The following is a 20638-nucleotide window of genomic DNA, read 5'->3' on the forward strand; positions in this document are numbered from 1 at the left end:
ATGCTCAACACACCCTCAGGGACACAAGCGCCCTCAGACTCACATGTTCCCAGACAAACCTCCACCCATGGGTGTATGCACCCCCCAACACAGACACCTCTACCTGCACATTCATTTCCTGATAGGCATCCTCCCACAAGGGCTGCTACCATGCTGCACAACTACAGGAAGTGTAATTCACATTGCCTGCTTTCTGAATGGTGTCCCCTGGAGTTGTGCAGTGCACAGTCTGCACAGCTGTACATGGAAGCCTTGCACCCTCTCCCGCAGCCCTGCAAGCGCGCACACACACACACACGCACACACACACACAGAGTTACAAACACATGGAGATATACACTCAGATTCACATCTGGACCAACTCACACCTCTAGACATACACACCCCTCTGCCACAGCCCCCCACACTTACAGCCCCGCGTAATCAGCTGTGCACACCCATACACACTCCATAGATACACACGTGCATGCCACTCCTGCCGGATCCTAGTGGAACACAGCTTCCCTCGCTGCAAATGTGTAGCCAACAAATCAACAGGCACGTAGACCCAAAGCCACAGATACACATTCATAAATCATACAAACATACAACCCACCTCCCAGGAGAGATGGTCGCCTACGGACACGCACACATACAAACACGCACACACATACACCCCAGGGCCCCCCAGCCCTGGGAAAAGTCAGAATCTATAGGCGCTACAAAGTCCGCCCAGGGATTGACCCCACCCCATAGGCTCTAGCCACAGGCTGACCCCGCCCACCAGCCACGCCCCACAGTTAACCCCGCCCCAGCAGCTGGCCCCACCCCACAGGCCTTGCACACCTTGTGGGACGCCATCTCGCTGACAGAGCGGTAGGTCTGCATGGTCTCCAGCTGCTCCAGACACCAGTCGAGCTCCTCCAGCGTCTCCCGGGCCAACTGCTGACACGTCTCTTCTGGAGAAGGGGCAGCCGGGGCAGTGACTGAGAGGGTCCACATGCAGACCCCCCGAGGTGATGGGGGCCCACCAGGTGAGTAGGGTGCAGGGAGAGGCGGGTGAGACAGGCTCCCCGGGTGAGGGACCCCCCACTGGGGCAGCAAGAGGGGCCTTTCCCATCCCCCGGGGCTTAGTTACCTGATAGCGTGGCCTTGCAGACGGGGGTTGGGCCGCCCAGCGGGGACCGCCTGCAAAGAAATGGGGCTCCAACAACAGCCTGGTCCTCCCCAATCTCTGCTTCCCCCTGTCCGTGAAGAGTGCTGATTTTCCTTTTTCTGAGCCCTCTCTGTGCTGCCACGTACTCTGCCCGCAGCCTCTCACAGAGCCCCACAAGAACCCATTTTACAGATGAGGAAACTGACGCTCCAGGAGGTGAACTGGCTTCCTCAAGACTACACGGCTGGTAGGGTCAGGTCCTGTGTCTCCAAAGTCCCTGCTTCCCTGACCATCCCTCCCCCCAGCTCCTTGAACTGGAGGATGGCTCTGTCCCCCACTCCCAGAGGGACCAGCAGCTCTCAGCCACACCCCTGCCCCCAAATAATAACAACTACTTCTATTTAGTGAGCACTTACTATGTGCTGGGCAATATTCTAGCACTTTCTATATATCACCTCTGAACTCCTCATAGCAGCTCTCTAATGGAGACACTATTAAATTCCCGTATTATGGAGGGGAAACCGAGGCACCACAGGATGCTATTTGCCCAGCAAGTTGGCATCAGGGCCAGGAGTGGCCCAGAGGCTGGGGCGGCTGCCCACCCAAGAACGCTGTCCAGACCCCTCCGTCTTTATTTATAAAAGTTTCTGCGTCTTAGGCATTCGAATCACAATGATTTACTGGCTCAGAGGGAGCTGTCACCTGAACAGAGGCTCAGAGAGGTCAAGTGCCTGCCTGAGGTCACACAGCAGCACGGAGAGTTGAACCCAGGTGTGCTGAGCCTCATGATCATGGGGCATTGGGGCCCAGCCTCCACTTACTTGTTGCTGGGAATGGGCACATTGGTCAGGAGGGAGAAGTTGCTGCGAACGCTCCGGAGACTGGCCAGCACCTGGGTTGGGGAGCCACAGTGAGGAAAGTGGTCCACCCAGAGGGGCAGCAGGGGCTGGGCCCCATCCCCAAGTGTGGGGTAAGGTTAGAGCCCCTTCCCTCCTTAGGGGAGGGGTCTTACCTGGGCGAACGGTGTCACGATGAGGTCCTCTGCGTGCCTACAAGGACAGGGGCAGGTCAGGGGTCCTCACAGTGGGACCCCCAAGGGCCCGGGGTGGAGAGGGGCTGGGGTGCAGGGAAGCAAGTCTCTGGGGGAGGGGTCACTCTGGGGGGGGGCTGGGCCCGGGGAGGCTGGTGGGCAGGAAGGGGGCTCTGTGGGTTGGTGGGGGGAGGACACTTACACCTCACAAGGGTGGCCATGCTGCGGGAGGCGGGGCAGGGAGAAGGGCTCAGGGGTGTGGGTGGGCGCAGAGACAAAAGGAGGGCGATGAACACACCATAGGGGCTGGGCTTGGGGAGACCAGCGGCGGGGAGGGCGCGGAGGGCCGGAAGGAGCCGTGGGGAGGTGAGATGGATGCCTCGATGGGTAGGGGCAGGGCTGGAGGACTGGGTGAGAGGGAAGGGGGCTGAAGAGATCGGGAGTGCTCATGACCACCTCCACAGGTGGTCATGATAAGGGGGGCTGGCTTTGGGAAGCCCGGAGTGGGGGAGGAAGAGGGGGGTCAGCCAAGGTGGACACTCTGGAAGGAAGTGGTGGCCAGGAGGGGCTCCCTTCTTGCTGGAGAGACGGGATGAGGCGGGCCAGGTCCCCAAAAACCAAGGGGTAGGAGTGGGCTTGGGCAGGTCGGGTGGGCGGGTACTATATGGACTTGAGTCCGGGCTGGGCCTGAGGGAGGGGTTCAGCGTGGCTGGGCAGGGGGCAGAGATAGGGTGGGCGCTCATACGCCACTGGGTGGACATGCTACAGAGGGACTGAGCCCTCGACAGGGGAGAAGGGTGCTGTTTACTTTTCACTAGGGAGGACGGGTGTGCGAGTGGACGGGGACTTGGGCAGTGTCCCCCTCCTTGCTGGGAAGGGCAGCTTGTGCTGGGGCCAGGCCTGGAAGAGCTGGCGGGTAGGGATCGGGGGTGCTCACGCCTCGCTGGTGACCGACGAGTTCCGGGACATGGTCTTGGGTGACATGTCATAGTCGCTGTCTGAGCGGTAAAGAAAGGATTCTCGGCGCTGGCTGGTGGCCGCCCCAGCGTGTAGCACGAGGCCCGGGCTCGCCTGCGAGTCCAGGGGGCTGCGGCCTGGCGATGGCGTCGGCCCATTCTCCGCCTCCAAGCTGCAAGGGGCGGGCAGGAAGAGGGGTCAATGGGGCTGAGATGGCATTGGGGGGTGGGTCAAGAGGAATAAGGGGACCAAGGAAATTCCTGGCAGAGAGACAGACACCCCAAAAGAGATGGGAGACAGGAAATGACAGAGATCAGTGACTGAGCGCCTTTGTGGGCCAGGTCCTGTTGCAGGAGCTGGAGACACAGCAGGGACCAAGACAGACCATGATTTGCCCTCACAGAGATGACACGGGGAGGGCTAGACTATCAACAGGTTAACCTAGCAGCAACGCACACCCCAAAAGTCGTGGGGTCCTCCTTGGCTCTGTTTTTTCCTTTGCACCTCAAATCAACCAAATTTGTTCAGAATCTGTCCGCTTTGCACCCCTTCCTCGGCCAGCCCCACCTTATCACTTGCCTGGACCAGTACATTCGCCTCTGCCCTGGTCCCCAGGCTCCTGTCTTTGCCCCTCAGTCTGCTCTCCTACAGCGGCCAGAGGGAGCTTGTGAACACCTGAGTCAGGTCACATCGCTCCTCTGCTCAGAACCTTCTATGGCTCCCAGCTCACTCAAAGCAAAAGCCGAAGTCCTTGCTGTGCCCACAGACCCTGCCCCACGACCTCCCAGTCTGCCCCTCACGTACTCTGCTCTAGCCATAATGGCCACCTTACCGTTCCTTAACATTCCAGATACATTCCTGCCTCAGGGCCTTTGCAAGATCCCTTGCCCAGATCTCCATTGGCTCCTCCTTCACTTCCTTCAGGCCCCTTCTCAAATGTCGCCTCCTCAGGAAGGCCTCTCCTGACCAACCCATCTAAAAGGTCAACCCCTGCCCTTATATTTCACATTTCCCTTCCTTAAAATAAATACTACTTACCTGACACATTCTATATTTTACTCTTCACTGTTTGCCTTCCCTTCTAGAACTAAGTTCTGCAGGGCAAGGACTTTTGTCTGCTTTGTTCACTACTGTATACTTTGGGCCAAGAACATGGCCTGGCACGCAGTGGATGTCCAATAGATGTCTATCGTATGAATCAATGTATGAGTGAATGAATGAATATATGGACTGCCATGCAAAGAATTAAAACTAGGTGGGTGACTGGAGAGGTGATTTTTGCTGATATGGTTGAGGCAGGCCTCTCTGAGGAAGTGATATCTCCAGGATATCTTTCAGGAGCAGGGCCTGAAAGATGAGAAGGAGTAGGCCACAGGTCAGGAGGTAGGAGAAAGTACTCCAGGGTGAGGAAACAGCAAGTGCAAAGGCCCGGTGGCAGGATTTGGTTTTTGTTGGAGGACCAGCAAGGAAACTGGTGTGGCTTGAGCAGAAATACAGACAGATGACATAGACACAGCTACATAGAGACAGGACACAGCCTGGTGGCACTGGCAAGACAGACCCTCAGGATGAGTCAGGGAAAAGCTGGCTGTGCCACTTCCCAGCTGTGTAACTTGAGGGAAAGATGGAATTTCAGTTTCCTCATCTACAAAATGGGGACAACCACCATCTGCCTCAGGTCATCCAGGTGACCAGCGTTAACACAGGCAAAATGCTCAGAATGGTGCCTAACAAAGAGCTCAAAAAACACTGGCAACTGTAAGTCTATCAGTCCCATATATGCCACTTGGGGAGTGAACTCAGCAAGGCAATCAGTATGAAGATTTGAGGATGAGAGTGGGGAGCTGTGTGCCTGTGACATGCTGTGTGACTTCAAGAAGGTCACTGCCTTCTCTGGTCTGTTACCCTTAAAGTGAGGGGGTTAGTAGACTGGTCAGCCGACTTCAGGCAATGCTCTGGTGAGTACAAGGGGGTAGGGGGAAGAAATAGAACCCCCCCACACACACACTTTCTGGTCCTACTACTGAATGTCAGCCTAAGATTTTATTTGAATGTTCCCTCTGCCAAGAAATAAATCTGAAATCTCCTAGGCCAGGACAGTGATATCAACTTCCATATATTGAGCCTTTTTTCTGGGCCAGTCCTGGGGTGAGGGAATGGGGAAGGACTTCATTGCCTCCATTTTACAGATGAAGAAACTAAGGTTCAGAGAGGAGAATGATTGGCTCTGCGTCACACAGCAAGGTCATGGTGGGGTCAGAATTCAAACCAAAGTCTTGTGATTCCTCAGACCAAAATGTTAACTGCTGCCCTCTGCTGACTTGACCCCCATCAGAGCACATTCCTCCTATTCGAGCAAATGTTTCCAGGGGTCAGGCGGCCAACATAAAAAGCAGAGTGGAGCTGGGGACCCTGACCAACCAGATGTTCCAATTTTAGGAAAGAAACCAGAAATTTTAAATAGTCAAAAATTCAAACTTCTTTCAGAAACAAACTTCAAAAAACGTTTTAAAAACATTGAAAACTGCTCTACAAAAGACACTGTCAAGAGAATAAAAAGACAAGCTATAGACTGGGAGAAAATATCTGACAAAGGACTTGTAGCCAGCATGCATAATGAACTCTGAAAACTCAATAATAAGAAGGCAAATAACCCAGTGAAAAAATGAGCAAAAGTATGGTCAGCTCACCAAAGAAGATAAACAGATGGCAAATCAGCAGAGGAAACATCATTCCTCCTTAGGGAAATGCAAATTAAAACCATGGACTATCACTTCACACCTACTAGGATGCTAAACAAACAAAAACTGACAACGATATCAAGTGGTGATAAGGATTCAGAGCAACTGGAACTCCCATTCATTGCTGATGGGAATGCAAAGTGGTACAGGCACCCTGGAAGACAGCTGGTCAGTTTCTTATGAAATTAAACACACGCTTATTGTACAAGCCAACAAATCCACTCCTATATATTTACCCAAGATAAATAAAAACATACGTCTACTCAAAAACCTGCTGACTGATGTTTATAGCAGTTCTGTTCATAGTCACCAAAAACTAGAAACCACCAAATCAAGTGTGTGTCAATTGGTGAATGGATAAACTGTAGCAGATCCATGCCATGGAATACTATTCAGCAATTTCAAAAACACAAACATGAACTACAGATCTTCCTTGACTTATGACAGGGTTATGTCCTGAGAAACCCACCATAAATTGAAAATATTGATAGCTGAAAACGCATTTAATACACCTAAACTACCTACATCGCAGTGTAGCCTAGCCTACCTGAAACGTGCTCAGAACACTTACATTAGCCTACGGTTGGGCAAAATCATCTAACACAAAGCGTATTTTATAATAAAGTGCCGAATATCTCATGTAATTTATGGAGTACTGTACTGAAACTGAAAAACAGAGTGGTTGTATGGGTCTAGAACAGTTGTTAAGTGTATCAGTTGTTTACCCTCATGATTGCGTGGCTGGCTGGGAGCTGCGGCTTGCTGCCACTGCCCAGGATCACAAGAGAGAATCAGACCACATGTTACTAACCCAGGAAAATATCAAAATTTGAGGTACGGTTTCTACTGAATGCGTATTGCTTTCACATCATTATGAAGTTGAAAAATCATAAGTCGAACTATCATAAGTCGGGGACCATAAGTACTGTGAAAGAATAAATATATATATTTGGTCTCAGCCTTGGTTTCCTGGCACACAGTTCCTAAAACCCTGGAAATCTCCACAGTAATAGGTATCTTTTTGTATGCTAATGAGATGACTGACTGCTAGGGACTCCTGGACAGCCTCCGGATGGGGGCTGGTTGCCAGGAGAGCCAACCATGTGATTAGAGAGGCTGGACCAGTTCAGGGACCAGGACTGGAGGTTGAGTTAATCACCAGTGGAATGGCCAATGGTTTAGTCAATCGTGGCTACATAATGAAGCCACCATCAAAATCCCTGAATGACATGGTTTGGAGAGCTGCTGGGTTGCTGAACATATCAAGGTGCTGGGAAGGTGGCGTACCTGGGGAAGCACCAAGTCCCTCCCCCAATTCCTTTTTCTATGTATCGCTTCCATCTGGCTGTTCCTGAGTTGTATCTTTTAAAATAAACCAGGAGGGGAATACAAAAAATAAATTTTAAAAAATTAAAAAAAAACAACAACCCAGCAATCTAGTAAGTAAACTGGTTTCCTGAGTTCTGTGAACCGTTCTAGCAAATTATCGAACCAGAGGAGGGGGTTGTAGGTACCTCTGATTTATAGCTGGTCGCCCAAAAGCACAGGTGACAACCTGGATTTGAGACTGACATCTGAAGTGGGGGAGATCTTGTGGGACTGAGCCCTTAACCTGTGGGATCTGCACGAACTCCAGTTAGTGTCAGAATTGAATTAAACTGTAGTTCACCCAGTTAGTGTCCATACAGTATTGGAGAATGGGTTGGTGTGGGGAAAAAACCAAACACATTTCGTGTCAGAAGTTTTCTGCAAAAGTAGAAAGAAACAGCTTCCTTTTTAACTACTCAAACACAAAATAATTTGGATGACTCTCAAATGAATTTTGCTAAGAGAAAGAAGCCAGTGGTGGGGATTACATGTGTCAAAACTCATACAACTAATAAATGAATTTAGCAAAGTTGCAGGATATAAAATCAACACACAAAAGTCAGTTGCTTTTCTATGCCCTTAACAATGAACAAACCAAAAAGGATATTATGAAAACAATTCCACTTACCATAGCATCAGAATGATTAAGATACTTAGAAATAAACTTAACCAAGGAGGCAAAAGCTTTGTATATTGAAAACTATAAAATGTTGCTGAAAGAAAGTAAAAACACAAATAAATGGAAAGACATACCATATTCATGGATTGGAAGACTTAATAATGTCAAGATGTCCATACTACCCAAAGCAATCTACAGATTCAATGCCATCCCTATCAAAATCCCAACAATGTTCAGGACTTCCCAGGTGATGCAGTGGTTAAGAATCCACCTGCCAATGCAGGGGACACAGGTTTGATCTCTGGTCCGGGAAGATCCCACATGCCATGGAGCAACTAAGGCCATGCGCCACAACTACTGAGCCCGAGCGCCACAACTACTGAAGCCCATGCACCTAGAGCCCGTGCTCCACAACAAGAGAAGCCACTGCAATGAGAAGCCCTCACACCACAATGAAGAGTAGCCCCCACTTGCTGCAACTAAAGAAAGCCCGCGTGCAGCAACGAAGACCCAATGCAGCCAAAAAATAAACAAATGAAAAATAATAATAAAAAAATCCCAACAATGTTCTTTGTAGGAAAAAAAAAAATCCATCCTAGCATTCATATGGAATCTCAAGGAACCTGAAGAGCCAAAACAACCTTGGAAAAGAAGAACAAAGTTGGGGGACTCACACTTCCTGATTTCAAAACTTATTACAAAGCACAGTAATCAAAACCATGTGGTACTGTATAAGACAGATGTATAGACCAATGGAATAGAATAGAGAGCCCAGAAACAAACCCTCACATACATGCGGTCAAATGATTTTCAACAAGGGAGCCATGACCATTCAATGGAGAAAGGACAGTCTTTTTAACAAATGGTGCTGGGAAAACTGGTTATCCACTTACAAAAGAATGAAGTTGGAACCTTAGCTTACGCCATATACAAAAATTAACCCCAACTAGATCAAAGACCTAAACATAAGGGCTAAAACTATAAAACTCTTAGAAGCTTCATGACATTGGATTTGGCAGTGATTTCTTGGATATGACATCAAAAGTACAGGCAACAAAAGAATAAATTGGAGTTCATCAAAGTTAAAAACCTTTGTGCATCAAAAGACACTATTCAGGGGCTTCCCTAGCGGCGCAGTGGTTAAGAATCCGCCTGCCAATGCAGGGGACGCGGGTTCGAGCCCTGGTCCGGGAAGATCCCACATGCCTCGGAGCAACTAAGCCTGTGCACCACAACTACTGAGCCTGTGCTCTAGAGCCCGTGAGCCACAACTACTGAGCCCGCGTGCCACAACTACTGAAGCCCGCGCACCTAGAGCCCATGCTCCACAATGAGAAGCCACCACAATGAGAAGCCCGTGCACCGCAACGAAGAGTAGCCCCTGCTCACCGCAACTAGAGAAAGCTGGTGTGCAGCAACGAAGACCCAATGCAGCCAAAAAAAAAAAAAAAAAAAAAAAAGAAAGAATAAATTAAAAAAAAAAAAAAAGACACTATTCGGGGAGTGAAAAGGCAATCCACAGAATGGGAGACAATTTTTTTAAATAGTTTTTTTGTTTGTTTGCTTGTTTTTGCCTGCACCACGGGGCATGCAGGATCTTAGTTCCCCGACCAGGGATTGAACCTGTGCACCCTTCAGTGGAAGCGTGGAGTCTTAACCACTGGACCACCACGGAAGTCCTGGGAGAATGTTTTTGCAAATCACATATTTGACAAGGGATTAATGTTCTAGACTATATAAAGAACTCCTAAAACTCAACAACAACAACAACAACAAAACCAACAACCCAATTAAAAAGTGGGAGGGAATTCCCTGGTGGTCCAGTGGTTAGAACTCCATGCTCTCACTGCTGAGGGCCCGGTTTTGATCCCTCACTGGGGAGCTAAGATCCCACAAGCCACGTGCGTGGCCAAAAAAAAAAAAAAAAGTGGGAAAAGCACTTAAATAAACATTTCTTCACAGAAGATATACAGATGGACAATAAACACATGAGAAGATGCTCAACACCATTGGTCATTAGGGAAATGCAAATCAAAACCCCAATGAGAGGGACTTCCCTGGTGGCGCAGTGGTTAAGAATCTGCCTGCCAGTGCAGCGGACACGGGTTTGATCCCTGGTCCAGGAAGATCCCACATGCCGCAGAGCAACTAAGCCTGTGTGCCACAACTACTGAGCCCACGTGCCACAACTACTGAGCCCGTGTGTCACAACTACTGAAGCCTACGCGCCCAGAACCCATGCTGCACAATAAGAGAAGCCACTGCAATGAGAAGCCCGCGCACTGCAACGAAGAGTAGCCCCCGATCACCACAACTAGAGAAAGCCCACGCACAGCAACGAAGACCCAACGCAGCCAAATATAAATAAATTTATATAAAAAGAAATCCCAATGAGATACCACTGCATACCCATCAGGATAGCTATTATTTAAAAAAAAAAAAGAAAATAACAAGTGTTGGGGAGCATGTGGAGGAACTGGAATACTTGTGCACTGCTGGTGGGAATACAAAATGGTGAAGCCAGTGCGGAAAAGAGTTTGGCAGCTCCTCAAAAACTTGAATACAGAATTACCATGTGATCCAGCAAAGCTACTCCTAAGTATATACACCCCAAAGAATTGAATGGCAGGACTCAAACAGATACTTGTACACCAATGTTCATAGCGGCATTATTTACAACAGCCAAAAGGTAGAAACAACTCAAATGCCCATTAATGGGTGAATAAAGAAAATGTGGTATATATACACAATGAAATATTACTCAGCCTTAAAAAGAAAGGAAATTCCGACGCATGTTTCAACATGAATGAACCTTGAAAACATTACGCTAAATGAAATACGCCAGACACAAAAGGACAAATATTGTACAATTCCACTTACATGAGGTCCCTAGAGGAGTCAAATTCATAGAAACAGAAAGTAGAATGGTGGGTGCCAGGGGCTGAGGGAGTGGGAATGGGGAGTTAATGTTTAATGGGGACAGAGTTTCAGCTTAGGAAGATGACAAAATCCTGGAGATGGATGGTGGTGATGGTTGCACAACACTGTGGTTGTACTTAATGACACTGAATTGCACACTCAAGTTAAAATGGTAAATTTTATTATGCATATTTTACCACAATTAAAAAAAAACCCTTATGCAATATATACTAAAAAGGCTGAATTTTGGGAATTCCCTGGCAGTCCAGTGGTTAGGACTCTGCGCTTACACTGCCAGGGCCCTGGTTCGATCCCTGGTCGCAGAACTAAGATCCCACAAGCTGCGCAGCGCAGCGCAGCCAAAAACAAGGTGAATTTTACTTTATGTTAATTTTTTTAAGTAAATTTAAAAAAAAAAAACACTCAGGGACTTCCCTGGTGGCGCAGTGGTTAAGAATCCGCCTGCCAATGCAGGGGACACGGGTTCGAGCCCTGGTCTGGGAAGATCCCACATGCCGCAGAGCAACTAAGCCCGTGCGCCACAACTACTGAGCCTGTGCTCTAGAGCCCGTGTGCCACAACAAGAGAAGCCACCGCAGTGAGAAGCCCCTGCACTGCAACGAAGAGTAGCCCCCGCTCGCCGCAACTAGAGAGAAAGCCCGCACGCAGCAACGAGGATCAAACGCAGCCAAAAAAAAAAACACTCAGGAATGAAAATACTCTTAGATCATGAGCTTGGGCCTTTGATGATAATGCTCATTTATTGAGCACCTGCTGTGTACTTGGTGCCAGGTTAGATCCTTTAAGTTTATAGTAATAATAAGATACTTATTCAGTATCTGCCGTGTGCCTGGCACTATGGAAGTGCTTTGTACACGTGAACCCAATGAGGTCTCCCACTAACTCTGTGAGTTGGGTTCTGTTAACGTCCTGGGTCAATGAGGAGGCTGAGGTGCAGAGAGGCAGCAAGGGGTTGGTGGCCTTGCTGCCTGCGAACCATGTCCTGTCTCCCAAGGCCCAGCGTGGACGTTATGGCTCTGCTGAGAGCCCCTGTGGAGGGGAGAGGAACATAGCTCCATACTGAGGACCTCAACCCCGCCCCAGGAACTGAAGCCACAGTTCGTTGGGGGAAGGTGAGACCCAAGTCCAGAGGGCGCCTGACTAGCCTTGCGGGCAGATCCTGCAGCCCCAGGGGACTCAGCTCACGTAAGCAGAAGCCCAGAGGCCGGGATGGGAAGAAGAGGCTCCCTGGGGCCCTGTTGTTTGTGCTTCCAGGAGCGAATGTCCCCTGGGCTATGGAAGGGCAGAGGAGAGAGAATCGGGCCTGTTGAACTGCAGCCTGAGTGTGTGTGTTTGTGTGTGTGTGTGTGTGTGTCTGTGTGTATGGGGGGTCTCAGCTACCCCTCAGAACCAAACCCCAGAGCTGTGGGGACTCACCCCTCCCTGACCTGCCACTGCTCAGGGTGGCCAAAGTCAGACTGGAAGCTGTTCCAGCAATGTCCCAATGGGACCTGAAGCCACAAACCAGAGTCAAGGGCAGTCGACAGGCACTGACATCACAGCCACACACCCAGACACTTCATCACAAAGGAAACGACTTGCCCAAGACTCCCCTTTGGACAGGCTGACCACTTGATGGCATTCTCAGTTGAAGTTGCTACCTGCCTCCACCCCTCTGGGGCCCCGAGGCCTGCCCACCTGGGCTCCCAGAGCATCAAATTGGGCCTCTGCAGGACTGTGCAGCCCAGGGGCAGATCCAGGCTTCAGAGAGTTCTGCTGCAGGGGCCGATGGGAAAGAAACAAGCAGGGGAGGGGGGTGGCCAGGAAAGGGGACCCATCCCAGTTGGTAAAGATCATAACAATGAAAGTAGCCAACTGCTACTGAATGTCACATGCTAGGCACTCTGCTATGCCTGGATGTGTACTGATGCCCCATTTTCCCGAGAAAGAAACTGAGGCACAAACAGGATGAGTAACTTGGCTAGTGGTAAAGCAAGGATTTGAACCAGGGCAGCCGGGCTACAAGGCTGCCCAGTAAATCACTGGGTGTCTGTCTCCCCCAGGCAGGCCTGGCATCTCCCTGGGCTCCCTGCCCCACTCCACCTGACTGCCTTGTAGGAGGTGCCAGGCAGGCTTCATGGAAAGGCCTGGCATTTGCTTTGTGAAGGTCACACGGAGGTTGGGGGCGGGCGCTGGTGTGTGTCTGCCAGGAGGGCGCGTGGTGCCAGGTGACACGGCAGTTTTTGGGGCTGGGTGTGCAAGGAGGGTCTGTGTATGTGTGAGTCGGGGTGTGTGTGCACACTCAGGAGCCCCTGTGTGCATAGAGTTGTCTGTGTGGATTTCTACGTGTGTGTGTGTGAGCGGGGTCTGGGTGTTGGTGGTGCCTGTGTGAATCTGTGTATCTATGTCTGTGTCTGTGGTCTGTATGACCTTGGGAGAGGGTACCTTTGTGCTGCACATGGGTGGCCCTGACTCCTCAGTAGGTATGAGGTATGAAAGCTCCTGTGTGTGGCCATGTGCAGGTGGGAATCGGGCCTGGGTGTGTATTGCAGTGACAGTGTGTTCCTGGGGTCAGCGCAGTGTATGCGAGGCTGTGTGAGACCAGGGTTTCTGTGGTGTTTGTCACCATGGCCATGGGTCACCTGTGGGGTTCTCTTTTTGGCCCCATCAGCCAGAAGACCCATGCCTAGCACAGTACACACCAGGTGACCTCGATTACCCTGGGTGTGGGTGTGTCTGTGTTTGTGTCCTATGTAGCTGCATATGTGGAGTGTGTGTATCCATGTCTGGGTGTCTGAAGGGATTGGTGCAGGGGAGCAGGTACAAGGCTGGAGCACCCTGAGAATTCTGAGACCCTAAAGACCACTTCTCTGCCTCAGCGCTGTCCAGCTGATTCTAAATACCCCCCAGGAGTTCCAGCAGGAACCTCCTCCCCACCCCCACCCCAGCTTGGTTTTCATCCTGGCAGCCCCAGCAAGGAAGAAGGGAGGGTAAGGCTGGAGGCACTGAGCAGAGCAGGGCCGGAGGGACGTGGCTTGAGGCCAGTAGCCCGGGAGTGGAGCCCGGGTGATGCGGGACACCCATATTTGCTGCTACGGTGTATGCCAGAAGCCCAGATTTGGGGCACAAAGAGGGTAAAGGGATCCCATCTTGGGTAAGCAGGAAGGGGGCAGGACCCAGCACCCATTCTGGGGGGCACCACCTGCAGGAAGCCCTCAGTGGCATCCAGACAGTTTAGGGCCAGGGAAGGGGGTGAGGCTCCAGACCAGACAGATCCTGTAAACCACTTTGGGGACTCCCCGCAAGGCAGATTGCTCCCCTGCCCTACACACACACACAGACACACAGACACACACACACACACACACACACACACACACACACACAAAGCAGCCAGAGCCCTCCGGTGGCAAAGGAGGGGACTGGCCGGGGGCCACCCACCTGACAGATCTGCCTGGAGGGTACCAACAGGTGTCCTCGTCGCTGAAGGAGAAGTGGACCGCGGGGGGCAGTGCCAGGGCAGGGGGCCGGGGTCGGGCCCGGGGTGCTGCACTGGAGCGCATGAGTGCCAAGCACCGTCGGGGCGCGCATGGGGACGGCTGCACGGTGGTGTGGCGCGCGCTGCTCTCCAGGCCCTAGGTGTCTGCGGCCGCCGCCGGCGCCGCCTCCACACCCGCCCTCCCGGTGACTACCCCCAGGGACGGCCCCGGGCGTTCGGGCGTCCCCTCGTCCGCAGCGCCTGGGCGGGCTCCGCGCCTGCCTCCTCCTGCGGGGGCCCTGCGGAACTCTGCGCATACTTCCCGCCTGCCTCCCTTCCCCCGGGCCTCGGAGGGTGCCCCGGGCTCCGGTTTCCCGGGTTCCAAGCCCTCCTCTGGCCCCGCCTTTTCCACCCCTTCCCTGACGTCGAGCTGGGCCCGCTGGAGGTCTCCGAACGCCGTGCGTCCTGGGGGGGAACGACTTGCCCGCGGGCGCAGTGCGGGGTCCGGTGACAAAAACCCGGGGGAGGGACGATGGATGCGGGGGAGGTGGAGTTGGGGGCGTGGGGGCGGCGTAACAGAGACAGGAGAGGCAGAGGTGAAGACAGAGACACAGAGAGAAACCGGAGACAGGCACTGATTTCCCCCCCGACACACACACCCTTCCCGACCCCACGCGGGCCTCCCAGGGGCCTCGACCCCTCCTCCTTATGTCTTCCCGCCCCGATCTCGTCCCCAAATCCGGACGCGGGCCCGCGTTCTGTCCCTGCAGTGCCCTCTCTCAGCCTGTGTCTCCGGACTCAGGTTCTAAACAAGTGCACGCGGAGAGTAGCGAGGAGAAGGGCAACCAGAGGACCTCTCCGGGCTCCGGAGAAGCCCCCGAAGCCAGCCCGTGCCTACCTCCGGGCCGCCAACCTCTGATTCCAAGATAAACGGACACTGGAAAGCCAGACCGGATGTGGCCTCCAGGCTCCTCACCCCCAGGCTGCCCGCCCCCGCGGCCCACCCCGGGTCTGGCCAGGAAGGGAACTTCCATTTGCCCTCCTTGCTCGGTGCACGCGGTAATATTCCAGCGCCTCCTGGCAAGGCAACCCCCAGAGGGCAGCGCTGGCCCCATTTCACAGGCCTGTAGACTAAGGATAACACAACTGAACACACGTCCCCAGATCACCCTGGATGGCAGGTTGGCTTCACTCCCCCAAAGCCTGACCGCAGCTTCAGGTCTGCACAGGAAGTGGGAGGAACATAGCGTTTATTGAGCGCCTACTGCATGCCTTATCAGATGTCTCCACGGCAACCCTGGCGAGCAGACTTGATTTTTATCGCTGCCCTGTGACGGAAGAAAAAAAGTGAGGCTGACAGAGCCAGCTACGAACCCCAGACCCTGGCGCGCGCCTGATGGCCAGGGGGATCTCGAACCCACAGACACCAGCGCGCACTTACCCGGCCCACGCCTGGCGACCGAAATCCTGAAAGCCGCGGAGAAGACGAAGGCGCCTGCGGAAAGTTGGAGACGGGCTGGCAAAGAAGACAGGCGAGGAAGGTGGCGATCGTGGGCGGCGGGGCGCGCGCGGGGCCGGGGGCTCGGGTAGGAACGCCTCGTCCTCGGTGGCCGCCGCTGCCGCCGCCGGGAAGACCTCCAGCTGCAGTTCGGGTATGCGGCCCAGGCCGCGCGGCCGCGCCATGGCTTTGGCGGGGGCGGGGGGGGTGGCCGCAGGGCGGCCCGGCCTCGGCGGGCGCTGGGGAACAGCGCCGCCCGCCCCGCGCGGCCCACGCAGGCCGGCCGCCCTACCCGCGGGACCACGGGCCCCACCCCTCCCGGCCGCCTTGGCCCTTCCGGCTACGCGCTGGGGCCGCCCCTGGGGCGGGGCGGGCCAGGGGCCCCCACGCGGCCGCGGCGGGGACACCCCACAGACGCCAGGGGCCCCCCGCAGTCCCTCTGACGTCCTCACAATCGCCGGAAGCATCTCTACAAACACCTGGGATGCCCCCAGATCTCTGGGGTGCTCTCACACACACACAGCTTCCACGATGTTGAGACGTCCTACAGACCTCAGGGGCATCCCCAGAGTCCCTCAGACTGAGATCTCCACAATCCCAAGGAGTGCCCCTACTATCCCTGAGCTGTCCTCACACAACCCAGAGGTACCCCCCAAATCCCTGGGTTCCCCCACAAAATCCAAAGGTGCTCTGAGAGGCTCCCATAGACACCGGACACTCTCACAGCTCCCCAGATGTCCCCTCATTGTTACTGAAACATGCCCACAAACTCCAGGGGCACCCCAACAATCCCAGGATGCACCCACAAATGCCAGAGGTGCTCTGAGAGTCCACGAGAAACCCCTTCAGATCCCAGGACAACCACTATGTTTCCTCAGATGTCCCCCAAATCCCCTGGGGGCACTCCCACCATCTCTGAGTCATGCAGAGACCCTCCAAACACCCCAAGAATCCCCCACAGCCACAGAGCATTCCCACAGATCTCCGTGAGGGCCCCCCAAATCCTGGGGTCCCTTACAGACCTCAGGAATGCTTCCACAATCCCTCAGATCCCCTCCCCCAGTAGCTCCACAGCATTCCTGAGATGCCCCCAGAAGTGCAGAGAACTCAACATTACCTCAGGGGTGCCTTAGGACTCAGGGGATATTCCCATAACCATGGGGATGCCACCAAAATCCTGGGGTGCCCCCCACAGATCCCAGAGGCACAACTAAATTCCTCCACAGCTCCTAAGACAGGCCTACAACCCTAGGCTACCCCCAGAATCCAAGATGTACTCACAATCCTTGGGGCATCCACAGAATGCCCCCCCACAGGTTCTGAGACATGCCTTATAAGTCTTAGACACCCCTAGAAGCTTGGAGTGTGCTCACAGCCCCTAGACACTCCTAAGAATCCCCCAGTCCTCCCACTCCTTAGCATCTCTGAGGCACCTCTTAGAATTGGGGGCCCCACAGCTCATGAGGTGGCTCCAAGAACCCAACCTTCCCTCGGCACTGACTTCTGTGGGGCCCAGTGGTGGTGACTCTGCATGCCCAGCCACTGTGACTTTGTGGGGGGCATATTATCCCCTCTCACAGATGGGGAAACTGAGACTCAGAGAGATGAAGATTCTTGAATAAAGTCAGCTAGCTAGTTATAATTCCAGAGCCTATCCCTCCTGTCTACAGCTCTTTGGGGTTAGGGAAGGGGGAGAAAATTGTTTAAAATAAGAAAATGGGGCAAATCTCTACTTTAAATCTAAATTGCCTCTGTGAATATCTTTCCCTCTCTACCTGTTGGCTCCCATGTCAAGGGGCCCAAAGTTGGATGACCTAGGCTTGAGTCCGGCCTCCAGTGCTTCTTATTCATTTGACCTTGACCCAGTCACTTCATTTCACTGAGCCTCAGTTTTCCTACCTGTAAAATGGGTAAAATAACACTACATACCTCATGGATGGACACGTAAAAGGCTCAGAAAAGTGTCTATACATAGTAAGCGCTCACTGAATGTTAGTTATGATTTTTTTTTTTTTAAATTTGCTCCAACCACCAAGCGCTGGGGCAGCTGGTGCTGCTTTGAGGAATTTTGAAGGACTAATTCTCAGGACAAGTGGTCCTAGCAGCTGCTAGGGCCTTACCTGAAAATTCCCCAACCAGGGCAGCAAGGCTCCTGGCTGGCTGCACCAAAATTTGTTACCAAGTCCAAGCTCGTACTGCTTGCCACATGACAGGCTAATAAATTGAGTGCCAAGATGTTGGGGCAAGGAATCGTGACTTTATTCGGAAAGCCAGCAGACCGAGAAGATGGTGGACTCATGTCCCAAAGAACTATCTAGCTACGATTATTATTATTGGACAAAACATTTATGGAGAGCTTATAATGTGCAAGCCATGCACTAGACAGAGGATACAGATGATGGTGATGATGATAATGATGACATAGCAGCTAACCTTCAGAATGCTTCCTGTGCATTTACCGCCTCTAGCTATGATCTCATTTAATTCTCACAAAATGCCCATCAAGTGACACTATTGTCCCATTTTACAGATGGGAAAACTGAGTCTTGGAGAGAAACAATCTGCTCAAGGTCACAGAGCCAATGAGTGGCTGAGCCAGGCTCTAGACCAGTGGTTGTCTCCCTTTATTTCACGATCATCCCCCCGAGTGCTTTTTTAGACGCTCCCTTCCCCACCCACCCCCAAGTTGCCTCCTCCATGAAATGTTAATGCCATAGACATGCTGTATATCTATTTATGTACTGGGTGTTTATCTGGGCTTTATACATAAAAGTAAGCTTTTTTTCACACCTCCATCCCAAGAACCAAATTTCACCCCGTTGGAGGTGATGTCGCCTTGTTGGGAATGCAGGGCTTCCCAACCTTGGCACCATTGACATTTAGCACCAGATGATCCTTTGTCCTGGGGGGCAGTCCTGTGAGATAGTAGCAGTGGCAGAATCCCTGGCTCCTCTCCACTAGATGCCAGTAGCACCCCCTCAGTCACGACGACTAAAATGTCTCCAGCGGGGCTTCCCTGGTGGCGCAGTGGTTAAGAATCTGCCTGCCAATGTAGGGGACACGGGTTCGAGCCCTGGTCTGGGAAGATCCCACATGCCGCAGAGCAACTGGGCCCGTGAGCCACAATTACTGAGCCTGCGCATCTGGAGCCTGTGCTCCGCAACAAGAGAGGCCGCGATAGTGAGAGGCCCGCGCACCGCGATGAAGAGTGGCCCCGCTTGCCACAACTAGAGAAAGCCCTTGCACAGAAACGAAGACACAACACAGCCATAAATTAATAAAAAATAAAAAAAAATGTCTCCAGCAATTGCCACATGTTCCCTGGGGGGCAGAATTGCCCCTGGTTGAGAACTGTTGCTCTAAACCCACTAAGACCCATGCCCTGGCCACCGGTACCCCTCAGTCAGGTACAAACAGAAGGGAAGGGCATTTGTATTTTACCTGCTCTCAGGGTTCCCTGCATTGTTTTGCTGATTCCTCACATCAGACTTTGGGAATAGGGTTCATACTAGACCCATTTCAGAGACGGGGAAGCTGAGGCCCAGAGAGGGAAGTGACTTGGCCAGGGTCACTCAGCCTGGAAGGAGCACAGCTCGACTATGAGTTGATTATTATTATTATTATTATTTTCCACAACACGTGGCTTGCAGGATCTTAATTCTCCAACCAGGGATTGAACCCCGGCAGTGAGAACGCCGAGTCCTAACCACTGGACCACCAGGGAATTCCCTCGATTACAAGTTGAGTTGTCTGACTTCAGAGACTGGAATTCTGGCCAAAAGGGCCTTCACGGTTCAGTTTCCTTCTGGCCCCCTGAAGTCAGATATAAACTGAGGTCTAAAGCCAACCCTGACCATGATCTACAAGGCCCTACATGAGCTGCCCTATCACCTCCGTGTCCCATTTCCTTCCAGCACCCCTTGCTCACTCTGCCCCAGTCATACTTGCCTCCCTGCTTTTCCTCCAACATGAGACAGGTTCCCACCTCAGAACCTCTGCACCTGCTATTCCCTCTGCTTGTCAACCTCATCCTTCAGACACCCACAGAGCATCTTCTCTCGCTTCATTTAGGTCTCTGCTCAAATGTCACCTCCTCAGAGAGGCATTCCCTGACCTCAAGGTCCCTCTTTTCTTCACGTCCCATGTGTCACCATCTATAATTATTGAATGCCTTTCCTTATTTCTTCCTCACTCACTAGTCTGAGAACTCCAGGACGGCGGGAACTGGGTCCATTTCAGTCTTCACCACAGCTTGAAGATGCTCAATCAATGTTTTTTGTTTTATTTTTGGATTTTTTGGCCGCGATGTAGGGCATGCAGGATCTTAGCTCCCCGACCAGGGATCGAACCCACGTCCCCTGCAGTGGAAGCGCCGAGTCTTAACCACTGGACTGCCAGGGAAGTCCCACTCAGTCAATGTTTTTGGAATGAATGGCCCTGTTGCAGAAGAGGAAACTGAGGCTCAGACAGGTGAATTCCTTTCCCAAGGTCACACAGCAAGTCAAGGGCAAAGCCTGGATTTGGGCTCCTACTCAGGAGTGAAAACAGTGGGCTCAGATGCCTCCCAAAACTCTGCCCTCACCCTGCCGATCTGCAGTTCTCCCAGGCCCAAAGCCCTAGTTTCCTGCAACTCAGAGGAGCTTGCAGTCCATCTGTTACTGCTGAAAGAGGGGGCACACTGGCAGCCAGAACCCGGGTTTGTGGTTTGGGGGACGCCCCCTTTCTCTCTGCTGAGGAAGTGCATTTTGAGGAAGTGCAGTTCTCAAAACACCAGCTCCTTGCTGCCCAGCCCCAATGTCGGCTATCTCAGCCTTACCGCAGCCCGGGGGTCGGGGTGGGGGGGAGCAGATCTTATTCAGCCCGGCTTACTGACGAGGAAACTGAGGCCCAGAG

General features: G+C 52.5%; 1 protein-coding gene across 4 annotated transcripts in view; it reads right to left on the bottom strand.

Annotated features, from left to right (window-relative positions):
* PDE4A (phosphodiesterase 4A) overlaps positions 1-20638 on the bottom strand; it is a 37533-nt gene that overhangs the window by 12851 nt on the left and 4044 nt on the right. The window contains exons 1-6 of one of the 4 annotated variants that reach the window (XM_061190504.1): positions 15689-15995; positions 3103-3294; positions 2148-2184; positions 1957-2027; positions 1118-1167; positions 826-938 (exon numbers count right to left, since the gene is read on the bottom strand). In XM_061190504.1, coding sequence (XP_061046487.1) covers positions 826-938; positions 1118-1167; positions 1957-2027; positions 2148-2184; positions 3103-3294; positions 15689-15930 — 705 coding nt within the window. In that variant the 5' untranslated portion in view covers positions 15931-15995. Of the gene's footprint in view, positions 1-825; positions 939-1117; positions 1168-1956; positions 2028-2147; positions 2185-3102; positions 3295-14210; positions 14357-15145; positions 15190-15688; positions 15996-20638 lie in introns of those variants that run through there. The other 3 variants (XM_061190506.1, XM_061190505.1, XM_061190503.1) reach the window with 3 other exon arrangements.

Source organism: Eubalaena glacialis, chromosome 4 (assembly GCF_028564815.1).
Source record: "Eubalaena glacialis isolate mEubGla1 chromosome 4, mEubGla1.1.hap2.+ XY, whole genome shotgun sequence".
Classification (NCBI taxonomy): Eukaryota; Metazoa; Chordata; class Mammalia; order Artiodactyla; family Balaenidae; genus Eubalaena; species Eubalaena glacialis.